This window comes from Callorhinchus milii, unplaced genomic scaffold (assembly GCF_018977255.1).
Source record: "Callorhinchus milii isolate IMCB2004 unplaced genomic scaffold, IMCB_Cmil_1.0 Scaffold3, whole genome shotgun sequence".
NCBI lineage: Eukaryota > Metazoa > Chordata > Chondrichthyes > Chimaeriformes > Callorhinchidae > Callorhinchus > Callorhinchus milii.
The window spans coordinates 79,037,195-79,050,101 of record NW_024704744.1 but is presented as its reverse complement, the minus strand read 5'-3'; the positions used below and the strand labels follow the sequence as shown (position 1 = coordinate 79,050,101).

The 12,907-nt window shown below is 38.0% G+C and overlaps 1 protein-coding gene across 4 annotated transcripts in view; it reads right to left on the bottom strand.

Annotated features, from left to right (window-relative positions):
- kif16ba (kinesin family member 16Ba) overlaps positions 1–12,907 on the bottom strand; it is a 129,261-nt gene that overhangs the window by 73,407 nt on the left and 42,947 nt on the right. For 3 of the 4 annotated variants that reach the window (XM_007892286.2, XM_007892287.2, XM_042333186.1), the window contains exons 16-17: positions 6,706–6,788; positions 4,373–4,461 (exon numbers count right to left, since the gene is read on the bottom strand). In XM_007892286.2, coding sequence (XP_007890477.1) covers positions 4,373–4,461; positions 6,706–6,788 — 172 coding nt within the window. Of the gene's footprint in view, positions 1–3,834; positions 4,023–4,372; positions 4,462–6,705; positions 6,789–12,907 lie in introns of those variants that run through there. The other variant, XM_042333187.1, reaches the window with a different exon arrangement.

The following is a 12,907-nucleotide window of genomic DNA, read 5'->3' as shown; positions in this document are numbered from 1 at the left end:
TTTGGGAATTACACAGGTACAGTTGATTAAGTGTAGTAAAGTCCTTGCAATCATTTATAACGTCAGAATTCCTCAAAATAAGGTAAGTAGATCTAACTGAATCATTAATAACGTCCAGGCAATTACTAATGTTTTTTAATTTATTTTCTTTTAAAATAATTATACAAATGGCAGTTTATTAGGGCACAGAACAGGTATATATTTATGCAGAAAATATTACCACAATATTTTTCATATAAAGAATTATGATTGCTATTGATAGACACTGCACATACGATTCCTGTGATGTTGAGTATGCTACAATATAAAATATATTACCCATCATTTGATATTAAAAAGGAAACACATTTCCGAAGAGAGGCATGCCTGGTTCAGTTTTAGTAAAATACTTTCATGCATACATTACAATTAATATAAATGGGATTTCTCTACCTTAGGCAAATTGGTCCCTTTACAGTGAAAAGACTGCCATGATGAATGCAGCAAAAGTAAAGGAAATTGATTAAGGAGACATAAGATTTATCCGATTATATCCATGTAAAATAAAACTCCTGTAAAGTAATTGAGCATAAAACAAAATCCTTCTTTTTCAAAATAAAATGAACTATAATCAAATAATATTCTGTAACTGATATTAACCCTACATTTATGGAAAAAGCTGGTTAAAAGATCATCATATGAGTATTTAAGGCCTGAAGACTCAATATTGAGGGTTAATATGTAGAACCACCTTTTGATCTAAGATTACAGGATATTGTAGAAGGATATATGGAACTGATCACAGAACATTAATTTGATGATGTTATCAAAACAAAAAACAATAATTTGTGTTAATTTTGCAGACTAAAACTTCCAAAACTCCAATTTCAAAGAGATTATATATTATATATATTTATTTAGCAGTATTGGCTGTGTGGTTATGCATACATGCATGGCATGCAGCCACAGTTTCTAAATTTAAAAAGCAATCTAATTTTATTCCGATACAGAAGATCATTAATGGCAACTCATTGATAAATCAATAAGATGATATAACTGAACACAACACAGGGAAAACATTGTATTTATACATCTACACACATATACTTTGTTTGAAAATTAACGTTTAAGATTTTCTGAAAGAAAATGATTCCTGAACACAGCAGTAGTGAAAGGAACATCTTGACTCCTTTAGAAATTGAAACAAAGAATGTTACCATATAATTTTCATTTAAAGCCATAATTAAAGACTTCACGCCTAATGCACTATAAAGTCTGTCAAATTTCCGATTTCTACTAATTTCAAGATACCAAATTACAGTATATTTTGCAAAGCTGAAAGCATGTGAGGAATATGTTAAAACAAAATGAGTTAAGTTCAGCTAATGTCATGACAAATGCAAGGTTTATATTTCTTTTAAATCTTAAATTGCAGGCGTTAACAAGATAATTGTAGAGATAAAATTGGTAACAAAAGCAGCAGAATGGACATTCAACACGAGGGACTAAGTTCAATCTCAGGTCTCGATTGACTTTCGGGTTCAGTTTATCTCACTGGTTGGAGTTTGAATGTTCCTGAAAGGGTCAGCATAGAGAACTCTGTAGATGCGCAGTGATCTTTCTCAAAGAAAAATGGTATGATCCCTGGAGAAGCACACTTATAGTTGGTCTGACAGAAAAGCTCATAGCTATCACTGTCTTTTCTTTGGTCAACCGGGTGTCTGACACATGCAGAAACTCATCACCATGCTTAAGAGTATCCAAACCAAACTGAGAATTCCATGCATCCCAGAGATAGATTGTTGGAATGGAATGCATGCTCTCTCCCTGGAGGGAAATATCCTGCTTAACTAATTCTTATCATGTCTTCGAGATGTCTCAAAATGCTTCACACAATATACTATAAAGTAAATTAACTGTATATTTTGTGGGTGAAACTTGGCAGCCAATAGCACTCAGCAGTGTCCCACAAATAGTCGTGGATTGAGCGACCAAATTATTATTATTTATTTATTTATGTATTTATTTTTCAAGGGATTATTATGCCCAGAAAAGCAATCTGCCAATAGACTAACAACCGTATTCCTTTTTATTGCTAGATAAACAGAGGCGAGTGGAGCAAGGAAACTTGCCCAATGTTTCGCCCTGTCCGGAAATCGGAAATAATAGACAATTCCGGAATGTTAAATATGTTTGCAATTTGTTTCTTGTGTCGCTTCCCCAATGTTAAGTCTAATGAATAAGCAATAAAAGTATTCTGGTGAATGATTATATCATACAAGAGGAAGAAAGGAATAGAGGTTTATGGAAGAGGCGATTAGGAGTAGAGGCTCTAATTGAGCCGAAGGGCCTGTTTCCGTGCTATAATGTTTCATGCAATTCCTGAAGAAACGCATTTGGAAAAAAAAGTATAATTGTTCCATAGAAACATTGCTGGAATCTCAAATATAACATTTCTGTAAAGAGTGGACTGCAAACAAGCACTGAATAAAGTAGCAGAAGCTTATCTAAGAGTAAAATTTATGTGCAATTTATTCACTTTAAGCAATATATAGTGTCCTAGAATTACAATTTGAGACCTTCCCATCACAGCTACAGCTGCAAAGTACAGTATGTATAATTCACATATTAAGTCCTTCAAATGAGATTAGTATTCTGCAAATCAAAAATATTTAACAATTACTCTTTCAAATATATAATTCTCCCTTCGGGGCAGCTGTAAATTGAGTACCACAAAAGCAGTTAAGCTGCAATTCATTGCAGTTAAGGTGAAGCACACAAGTGCCATCTCCTGGTAAGATAAGTTTAAGTTATTTTACTACAATAAAACTTGCATCATATCAGTCAGGACCATAACATTTAATAAGACTTATGCAAAGTATGGTTACAGGCAAACTTGCATAAGTCAATTCATACATGACTTATGCAAAATTATGTACAAGTCGGATTTTTCATGCCTAACACATAACAAATACAATAAATTAGTATAAGGTCCTTGTCACTAACTTGCGTTTAGTTGTATCTGTATTGTCTTATGCCATGATGACGGGTTAAGACCTTATTTTACGCGTATGTTTCAAAGGAGTACACAGGACTGTACTGCGCATGAGAGACTTCATCACTACAGCTGGTAAGTGCGAATGCGGTAACTGGTCAAGACTTTGTTTCCTGTGCTTGTTTCAACAGAACACTGCGCTTACGTACTTCAATGCAGCCAGTAGGTGCGCATATGCTGACGGGTCAAGACCGAAGGTGGGATGGATTGGGAGGGTGACATGAAGCAGTGTTTGCTGACTGGAGGCAGCAGCTTGGGCAGTGGGGTCGCAGGAGGAAATCAGGCACAATGAGGAGGTAATAGCAGTAACAGTTGTCTATAGCTCAAGCTAAAGGTAAAGGGTATTTGGTATGGCCAAAAAACACCCTGGTAATATGCGCAATTAGGAAGTTTCTGAATTAATCTCAAAGAAAGCAGATACAATTGTGATCTGCTTTGATACCAACATGACTAGCAGGAAAGTTTCAATCTGTGCAGCAACAATCTTCTGATATGGCAATGCACATGTCAAGTGTGAAGCAGGACTTTAGTGAGTGAAAATGAACAATATGAAATGCAATGTTATTCACTAAATAACCTAGAAACTGGAGTGCTCATCATACAGCTATGTACAGTAGTATAATCAACGAACATATCTCAGTTGGTATGACTATCAGAGTGCTACACAAACTTCTAAACTTCTAATGCAGAATTTGTAAATCATATAATAGAGAAAATGTAAAAAAAGAAAGCAAAAGAGAAGCTCATACTGGATCTTTCTTTTTGAATGATTTTAATAAGAAATTGGGGTAGGTACTCACTGAAGGGAGTTGCATGTACCAGTCCCCCAGAATGGAAGGGAAACCAGCTGCAACAGTATTCATGTGCATGCATTGAGTATTCATGTGCATGTATTCATTCACAGAATTCAGTGTGTGGTCCCTGTATTGAGTGTTCTGTCCACCTGCAGTTTAGAATTCATAGCAACTTAAATGTTACACGGACCGTTTCTTTCAAAAATAATTCGCATTGTACTCAAGACTAAACCCTTACACATACAACAACAAATTCTGAGCCTCCTTGGTCAACAGTGGTAAGTCCTGATGACCCTCCCCTGGTGTGTTGGTATTTCCATAGTGCTTCTGAAAGACACCATTGGCGACTCTTCCAAACAAACAATTAGTATTTTGGGTTGATTGTTTGATCAGATAAATAGTCACAAAATGAAATTGACCACAGAAAATTAGTTGAAAACCTTTCGTCAACAAGACATTACTGCTAACTGGAACACTATAATAAAGTAGATTAAGCAAACTGTACTTGTATTAATGATCATTTACAGTTGCTTCTTTCACTTACCCTGGGTTGTAAAGCATAATTGCTGAAAGATTTTCACAGGATTTAGAAAGGTCAGTCATAGATAAACTAAAGGTAGACAGCAGCCCACTCTGTAAAAATGAATAATGAATAATTTATAAAAAAGTCACAAATAATTCAAAAACTAATAATAAGTCTAATTTTAAATTACACACTTGGATGTATAATTATTTTATTGATCACAATTCAAGTTTTGGTTCAAAAGAATTCACAATATTAAAACACATCTGTATTATTTTCAGGGTGCATTATTCAAAGTGAGAGAGTCCAGCCTATACCTCTCCCAATTAAGAGAGAATCTTTCCATGTGTCTAAGGGTGGGGAGGGCGGAGGAGGGAAGAGAAGAAGGATAACATACAACCTATTCCTAGGCTGCCACCAGACAGATGCCAAGAGGCATGTGACAGTGACCTGGTGAGATTTCTCTTTTAATTTCTCTTCTCCCTCCTTCTTCCATTCCATGTCCCATGGATGCTACCATCTGCTTTCTCCTCATGCACTGCTGGGATCAAGAACTCAGCAGAATGAGGGTTCGAGCTTTTGTTTCTCTGCTAAACATTGAAATTTTGGGTCGTTTCACTTGCTACGTCCTGAACTGTACTATTTTTAATTGTAAAACAATCACATGATTTTAATATGCTTACAAATCAAAACAAAGTGTTGCTAATTTTTTCAGGTCGGGAGGACGTCTCAAAGTGCTTCACTGGATTTACTGTGAAATATAATGACTGCATACTTGTAGGTGAACGTGAACGCTAATTTGCACAAAGCAATGTCCCCCAAACAACTATGAAGTAAATGACCAATTTTATTTGGGGAATTGTTGGGAGAAGCTCCCCTTCGTTTAGAGCTCTCTGAGACGCTATCCTGGAGGGCGCCATGTAAATGTAAGTAGTTGTTGTTGTTGAGGTACTGCCATAGGATATTTTACACCCACCTGATCAGGCTCAATTTAATCTCATCAGAAGGATGGGACTTTCAACAATGCAGCAACAACTTGCCTTTATATAGCACCCCTTACACAGTACAACCAGCATTGCATTAGAGTGTCAACCGGAACTTTGTGAATTCAATGTCCCAATGTTTGAACCCACAACCTTTCTGCTCAGAAGTGAGAGAGCTACCAATTGAGCCAGGCTGATACTTACTATGCCATTTGAAATGAGTCTAACAAATTCCCCATTCCCAGCAGATCGAGTTCAAGATCCTCGTTCTCACCTTCAAATCCACTGGTCTCATCCCACCTGCGACCTTCTTCAACCATACTGATCCCACCGCTCAACAGACACAGGCCTGCTTCATATCCCAAGCCCTATCCACCAATCAGCCATTTCTGTCCCAGCTCTCTGAAACTCTTCCAACAATCCCTCTTGACTTGCTCCCTCCCTTGTTCAGGGCGCCTCTCAAAATGTATTAAGTCATCTATCCCCTCCCCACCCCTTTGGCTCCCAACTGATCTCAGGTGTGCAGCAGGCAGTGTCAAACCTTTTGAGACGCCCTACCGATGTGATGTGAAAGGTAGTATGTAAATTGTATTACCTTCTCACGTCACAATTGACTTTACTTCAATAGTCACTTATGGTAACCTATTCCACATTGAAATTAATAATAATGATCCTTGCATTTGATATAGTGCCTTATCATGTCTTCTGGACATCTCAAATCACTTCACAGAATGTACTGTAAAGTGAATTTACTGTATATTTTGTGGGCAGAAGTATCCCACACGCAGTCGTGGATTGAGTGACCAAATTCTTATTTATTTTTTGATAGGATTATTATCCCTGGAAAAACGATCTGCCAATCGACTAACAAGCAGGTTCCTACTTACTGCTAGGCAAAAGAGGCATGTGGAGTAAGGAAATTTGCCCAACATTTCGCCCTGCCCAGGAATCAAACCCAGCTCCTCTCGCTTGAGAGGCAAGTAAGCTACAGGACTCCATGGAAATTATTAAACATTTCTGCCACCCTTCTCTTTCATGTTGCAGGAAATAATGAATTTATGCTTCCCTCCCATCGAACCCACCCTCCACTATCAATTCACTTTCCAGTGAAAACCTTTCACTATTACTCTCTCAAACACTTTCAAATAATTACACGGCGAGCAAAGGATGTGCCAAGCTACTCACAACAATGTGTTCGATTGCAATGCCAATCTGAACTCCACAGCAATGCCATGTAATTGCAAATCTCTTCTCAGAAGAGAAGCAGAGAGCACCGCTGTCGAGTGGATTTGCCCTACCTCTGACGTTTTGGGTCTGTATTTTTGAGTGGTTTATGTGAAATGCAGCTCAGATTTGGACAAAATAACTTACCTTCCTTTTTTCCCTGAGTTTAGCAGCCTCTTTAGGATGGTTAAACCTGAACATGTTTGTTCTTCCCAGCAGAATGACAGCACCTTTAGAAAACAGGGAATCAAAATATTATGCAAGGAGTTGCTGAAAAAAAATTCCAAAAGTAGCCAAATGAAATGCAGTATTCTGATCAAATACTCACTTTATACTTTGAAACACAATAAAGCATTCTCACAAATTTACTATTGATGGTTGTAAACACATAGAACTGGCAAGCAAATTGTTAGTCTTTTTGTATTATATAATAATCTTTGCATTTGATAATAGTGTGTTATCACGTTGTTGAGACGTCTCAAAGCACTTCACAGAATATATTGTAATGTGGATTGACTATATGTTGTGGGTGAAAAGCGGCAACCAATTGTGCACAGCAGTTTCCCACAAACATGTTGTGGATTGAGTGACCAAATGTTTTTTTTGTATACAGAAATGGTATTTTCCTACAGCTCCAAAAAGGTGTGGTTGGATAGGAACAAACTTGATGTGCACTGTGAAACTTGATATGCACTGTGCAAGCAGATTTTAAGCAGTTTTGCCCTTCAAAATAACATTGGATTATATTAAAACTTTTATAAAGCTTATAGAAAAAAGCAATTTTCAGCAATATTCAATAATAATAAATAATAATCCTTGCATTTGATATAGTGCCTTATCACGTCTTCGAGACTGACTAAAGCACGACTGCTAAAATCAAATATTCTGCACAACAATACTACATTATTACAATATTACATTTGTAATAACAATGGAGGGCAGAGAGGGTAGGAGTGTGGCCAAAGGCATGGTCGAAGAGGAGGGTCTTGAGGTGTGCCTTGAAGGAGGCAAGGGTGGGAGCACCGAAGCGAAGGGAACATGGGATGGAGTTCCAGAGGTCGGGGGCAAAGAGGCTGAATGCCTAACCGCTGATGGTGGGTGGGGTCAGGTGGGGGACATGGAGCAGGCCAGAACCTGTTGATTGGAGGGAGGGGACAAGTTGATAAGGGGTTAGCAGGTCACAGAGTTAGGTGGGGGCAAGGCCATGGAGGGCCTTGAAGGTGAGAACAAGGATTTTAAACTCAATCCTCTGAGGGATGGGGAGCCAGTGGAGCTGCGCAAGGGTGGGTATGATGGGGTCATGGAGCCTAGTGCGGGAGAGGACATGAGCTGCAGAGTTCTGGATGATCTGCAGCTTGTGGAGGGAAGAGTTGGTAAGGCCAACAAGCAGGGCGTTGACATAGTCGAATCTGGATGTATGAGGGTTTCAGCGGCCTGTGGCAATGGAACTAGACCAACTCTTGCATGTTCTTTACGCAACAAGTCTTCCTTATATAAGACAATATGTACTAAATCTGTGGCTGCAACCAAGTAGCTAATTGATCAGGAAATAGCCTTAAATCTTTTAAGTTTCACAATAATATGTTGGATGTTATTTGTTCAAGTTTGAAAGCTCTCTTTTGCTAATATAATGAACAAGAATAATTTACATTTATATAGCGCCTTTCATGTCAGGAGAATATCTCAAAACCTTCACTGAGCTGGCAAAGCATCCAAGCTGGTGGGTTGGGAAAAGAGAAGAAAAGATGACTGAAAATGAGGTCAAAGAAATTAGTACTTAAGGCACGTTTTAGTGGGTTAAGTGGCGGGATGGAGTTCCAGAGAATGGGGGCAGAATGGCTGGGTGGATCAGATGAGGGACCTGAAGCAGGGCAGTGTTTGCTGAGTGAAAGCAGCAGTTAATTTGGTAGGGCTGCAGGGAGTAGGGTAGGGCGTAAACACACACAAAAGTACTTCCAAACTTTTAAAAATATATAGATTTCAAAATACTGCTACAGCAACTTTTCTTCCCAGGATTTAGAAGAGTTAAGACATCATTTCCATAACACAGCTCTCTTGTAAAAATACATGAACCTCTCCATTTATTGACAGCAGTTGCCACAGGCAGTCAAAGCCTGAGAGGCCATTGATTGTGCTAAATGTAATGCTTTAGAAAGCAGTCCAGCCTAGAGGTATATAAATGTACTATATTATCAATTGTGTGGATTACACAATGCTCATAGCATGAAAGAACTGAAATGTTCTTGAGAAAAAAAAGGATTTAACCTCACCAGATTAACCTTCAACCCAATCAATACAACAGTGAAACTAAACAAGACAAATCTTTTAGTTGCTGGCATGAAGAATTCTTTCCATGTAACCAGAGTATGTTTAATCTGTGCCCATATGTTTACACTAGTTAAGGGCTATTCACGGCAAGAATTAAAGATTACCGATGTATCCAGCAGACCTGAATGTAATTCAGATATAATGCGAAGGTTGGTCACAGTGATAAGAGCTTGGGTCAATTCTATCTTATTTTAAATGACTTTCTTTGCTGAAACTAAAGGACATGTGTGTAAGTGAATACAATATATTAATCTATTTGGAAGCCACTAAAAATGTTAAAATGTGAATATGTGTATGTTCTTAACATTTTGACTGCATGAATTCTAACGTTTTCTGAACATTTAAAAAAAACTATTATGAATGTTTAACTTCTATGAAATGTTTTAGAAATGCAACCAGATTCCGCCTTCATTCAAAACAGGGTTCTACATATTGCTTATGGGTGTCAGAAAGTTCAGCTTTGTATCCAGCACATTGCTAAAATAATTTTTATAGTGCCTCATCACATTAAAAGGTCTCAAAGCACTTCTGAGTTAAAATTACTGTCAAGCGATGCAACTGTTACTGTAGTCAAACATGGTAGCTGATTGCTGTAGCAAGGTCCCACTAGCGGTCATGAAGTGAACGGCCAATTAATTCGAACTAATTAACAGTTTATGAGGAGAGGAAAGCTTTGTTTGTGTAATACAACAGAAACAGCTCTGTAACAAGGAAATTTGATAATGTTTAACTCCCTTATATATTTAAGGGTAAGATCAATTGACATAAGTAACTGGGAGCATGTTTTAATGTCTTAAACCTGATCAAAACCCATCAATTTCAAGACCTTGAAAACCAAGTAAACGTGGTTGAAGAGGAAGGTCTTCAGTTGTGATCTAAATATGGGAAGGGAGGGGGAAAGGCAGAGGGATTGGGGGAAGAGAGTTCCAAAGCGTCTGCACACAGTGCTGAAAGCACACCCGAACAATTATGCCTTAATCCAATATTTAAAATGCACCCATCACCCTGAGTTTTATAATTCCCATACTGCATCCCAAACAATTTCACAATGGGTTGGGAGTTAAACTACGTGGTTGTGTTTAAAGTAATTTCTCACAACGTGGCTATGATCCTATGGATCACTATACCATGATTCTGCCATGTCATTTCTATAGTCAACAACAAAGTACTTTCTAAAACTTTATGCTGGGAGAAAAGAATAGTTGCTTAGAACTACTGTATGTACATCGTCAGCCTTATAAATACAAAGCACAACTCAAAACTTATTTGCACAATGGAATCTGTTTTAACCTTAAAATAGGATAGAGAGGAGAATAAAACACCACCATTATTTATTGTGGATTTAAATTCTGAGACAATCTCAGAAGTATGCTGGATGTACTATAAGAGCTTGAAGCTCATTCGCTTAGATGCTTAAATCAGAAGAGTGAATTATTTAGTGGAAAACTTGAGAGGGTTCAATGACAAACTCAAAGGGCTCTGTATGAAACTATCAGACTGGCAATCGATCAAATACCAACATGAATTTAGATCAGGAAATAGGGTAAACTCATCAGACAGAAATATTTTGCTCTCTGACAAATGTTCCTTTTTGTTATCACCTTTGCATTCCTTGCAGTTCATCATCATTACTAACCAGTGACAATAACCACTGATAGACTATCGTGGGGAATGTTTTAATTGCATCTGTACCCAGCAATATTTTATAAAAGGATGACAAGTAGGACACAATTTTTTCTTTAGATTTAGTTTAATATTTTCTCCTCAGATACCTACCTCCGTACGCACACACACACATTACCTAAAGCAGCACTATTTAGCTATAATTTCCTCAGATAAAAAGAACAAAATAAAGTTAAATCATTTTTATGTGATGAAAACAAAAAAACCTTAACTGCAGCAAAACTTAGCTTTACCAATTTAATAAGAATAATAATCCTTGCATTTGATACAGCGTCTTATCACGTCATTGAGACGTCTCAAAGCTCTTCGCAGAATATATTGTTAAGTGGATTGACTGTGGGTTTTGTAGGCAAAACGTATACATTCCCATTTATATATAATGAAGAAAAACTTATCAACATATCTAGAGAAGATTCCAAGACCTATCACAAAATAATTTAATACCATAAGAAATGTTTCACTAGAATACTAAAAGGCATTTTGTGTCAGTTAATGGATGCTACATTCACTATTTTACAACTTGGACTTATATAGAGGCCTCCACGCAGGGTAGCGTCTCAGAGCATTTAACAATGACGGAGCCTGACTCTGAGCCGGGGGGAGGTGGTAGGTGGCCGTAAGCATGGTCGTACAGGAAAGTTTTCAGGTGGGACTTGAAAGAGGGGAGAGAGGGGGCAAGGCGGAGGGATTGAGGGAGAGTGTACCAGAGTTTTGAGGCGTAGTGGCTGAAAGCATGACCTCCGATGGTGGCACAGAGGGTGCAAGCGACGAGCAGGAGGTCGGTGCCAGTTGAGCGGAGACCCCAGGTGGTGGATTGGGGAGTGAGAAGATCGGAGAGGTAGGGAGGTGCCAGAGAATGAAAGGATTTGAACACAGGAGCGAGGATCTTGAAGTCGATCCGTTCGGTGATGGGGAAGCAGTGGAACCTGGCCAAAACTGGTGAGATGTGGGTACGGAGTTTGGTCCGGGTCAATATGGGTGCGGCAGAGTTTTGAATGAGCTGGATCTTGTGAATAATGGAGCTGAATGAATGAATAATGGAGGAATGCGTTGGGGTAATTCAAGCAGGAGATGACGAACGCACGCACGAGGGTTTCGGTTGCATTTGATGTAAGGTATGGTCGGAGGCAGGCAATGCATGATTTCCCTATATTTCAGAATGAATTCATGAATGAATACATTGCCAAAGTTAACTAATAAAAATTAAAGCTTATATGGGACCATAAGGCAACAGACTGATGTGAATTTCAAATATTGATCTCACATTGTATTTATCTTACCTTTATCTTGCAGGATTTAATAATAATAATCCTTGATTTATTTTGTGCCTTGTCACGTCTTCAAGACGTCTCAACACTTCACAGAATCTACTGTAAACTTACTTAACTGTATATTTTATAGGAGAAACGCAGCAGCCAATTGCACACAGAGGTGTCCCGCTTTTTTTTGAAGGGATTATTACTCCCTGGAAAAGCAATCCGCCAATCAACTGACAACTGGGTTCCTATTTTATTTCTAGGTGAACAGAGGCATGTGGAGTAAGGAAACTTGCCTAAGGTTTCGCCATGATCAGAAATCAAACCCCGGTTGTCTCGTTTGCGAGTTGAGTGCTGTAACCAATACCCTACAGGACTCCACAATGAAGGAAAATAATTTTTTTCTTTTTATTCCAATGAGGGGAAATAATTTTTCTGCACATGGAACTTTTTAATTTTAATCAGATTCAACCTTATCAAGGTTACCCATAATGTATACTTAAGAGGCAATGCTTACATAAAACTGTCCGTTTGCACTTATTTAACTGTGGAATGCTTTAATGGTATAAAAAGAGTCCAATACCAAAAGGTTAATAGTTTTACCAAATAAGATAATCTGTGAAACACTACACATGAAATAGGATCACCACAATCTCTTTATAAAAGTCAGTTTTCCTCTTCTCCTTTTAACTTGAATCTTTCCCATATTTGATCAGTTCAGTACAGACGTACTGTTATTTTACATTTTGATATTATAGTATTTCATAAGATTCAAGGTACAGACAACTTTTTTATAATGGCCCATTCCCCCATCCCCATATAATACTTCGATTATAATGCTGGTGTCCTCCGGTGTACCCATGCTAACCAGACGTGCAATAAACCTGGAATCCAAAGCCGACTGGCCAGCTTCCAATGCTAAATGATGTCTAACTTCTGGGTTCTCAGATCACCAGGCCCATGCACAGAAAGCCCAGTTAAAGTTATTTTGTGAAGGAGTTGAAGTCAGCGACAAGTTTTGTGGAAGTATTCAGCAGTGCCCTGATGATTGAGTTGACCCTTTTTTTGCACTTAGTTTATAA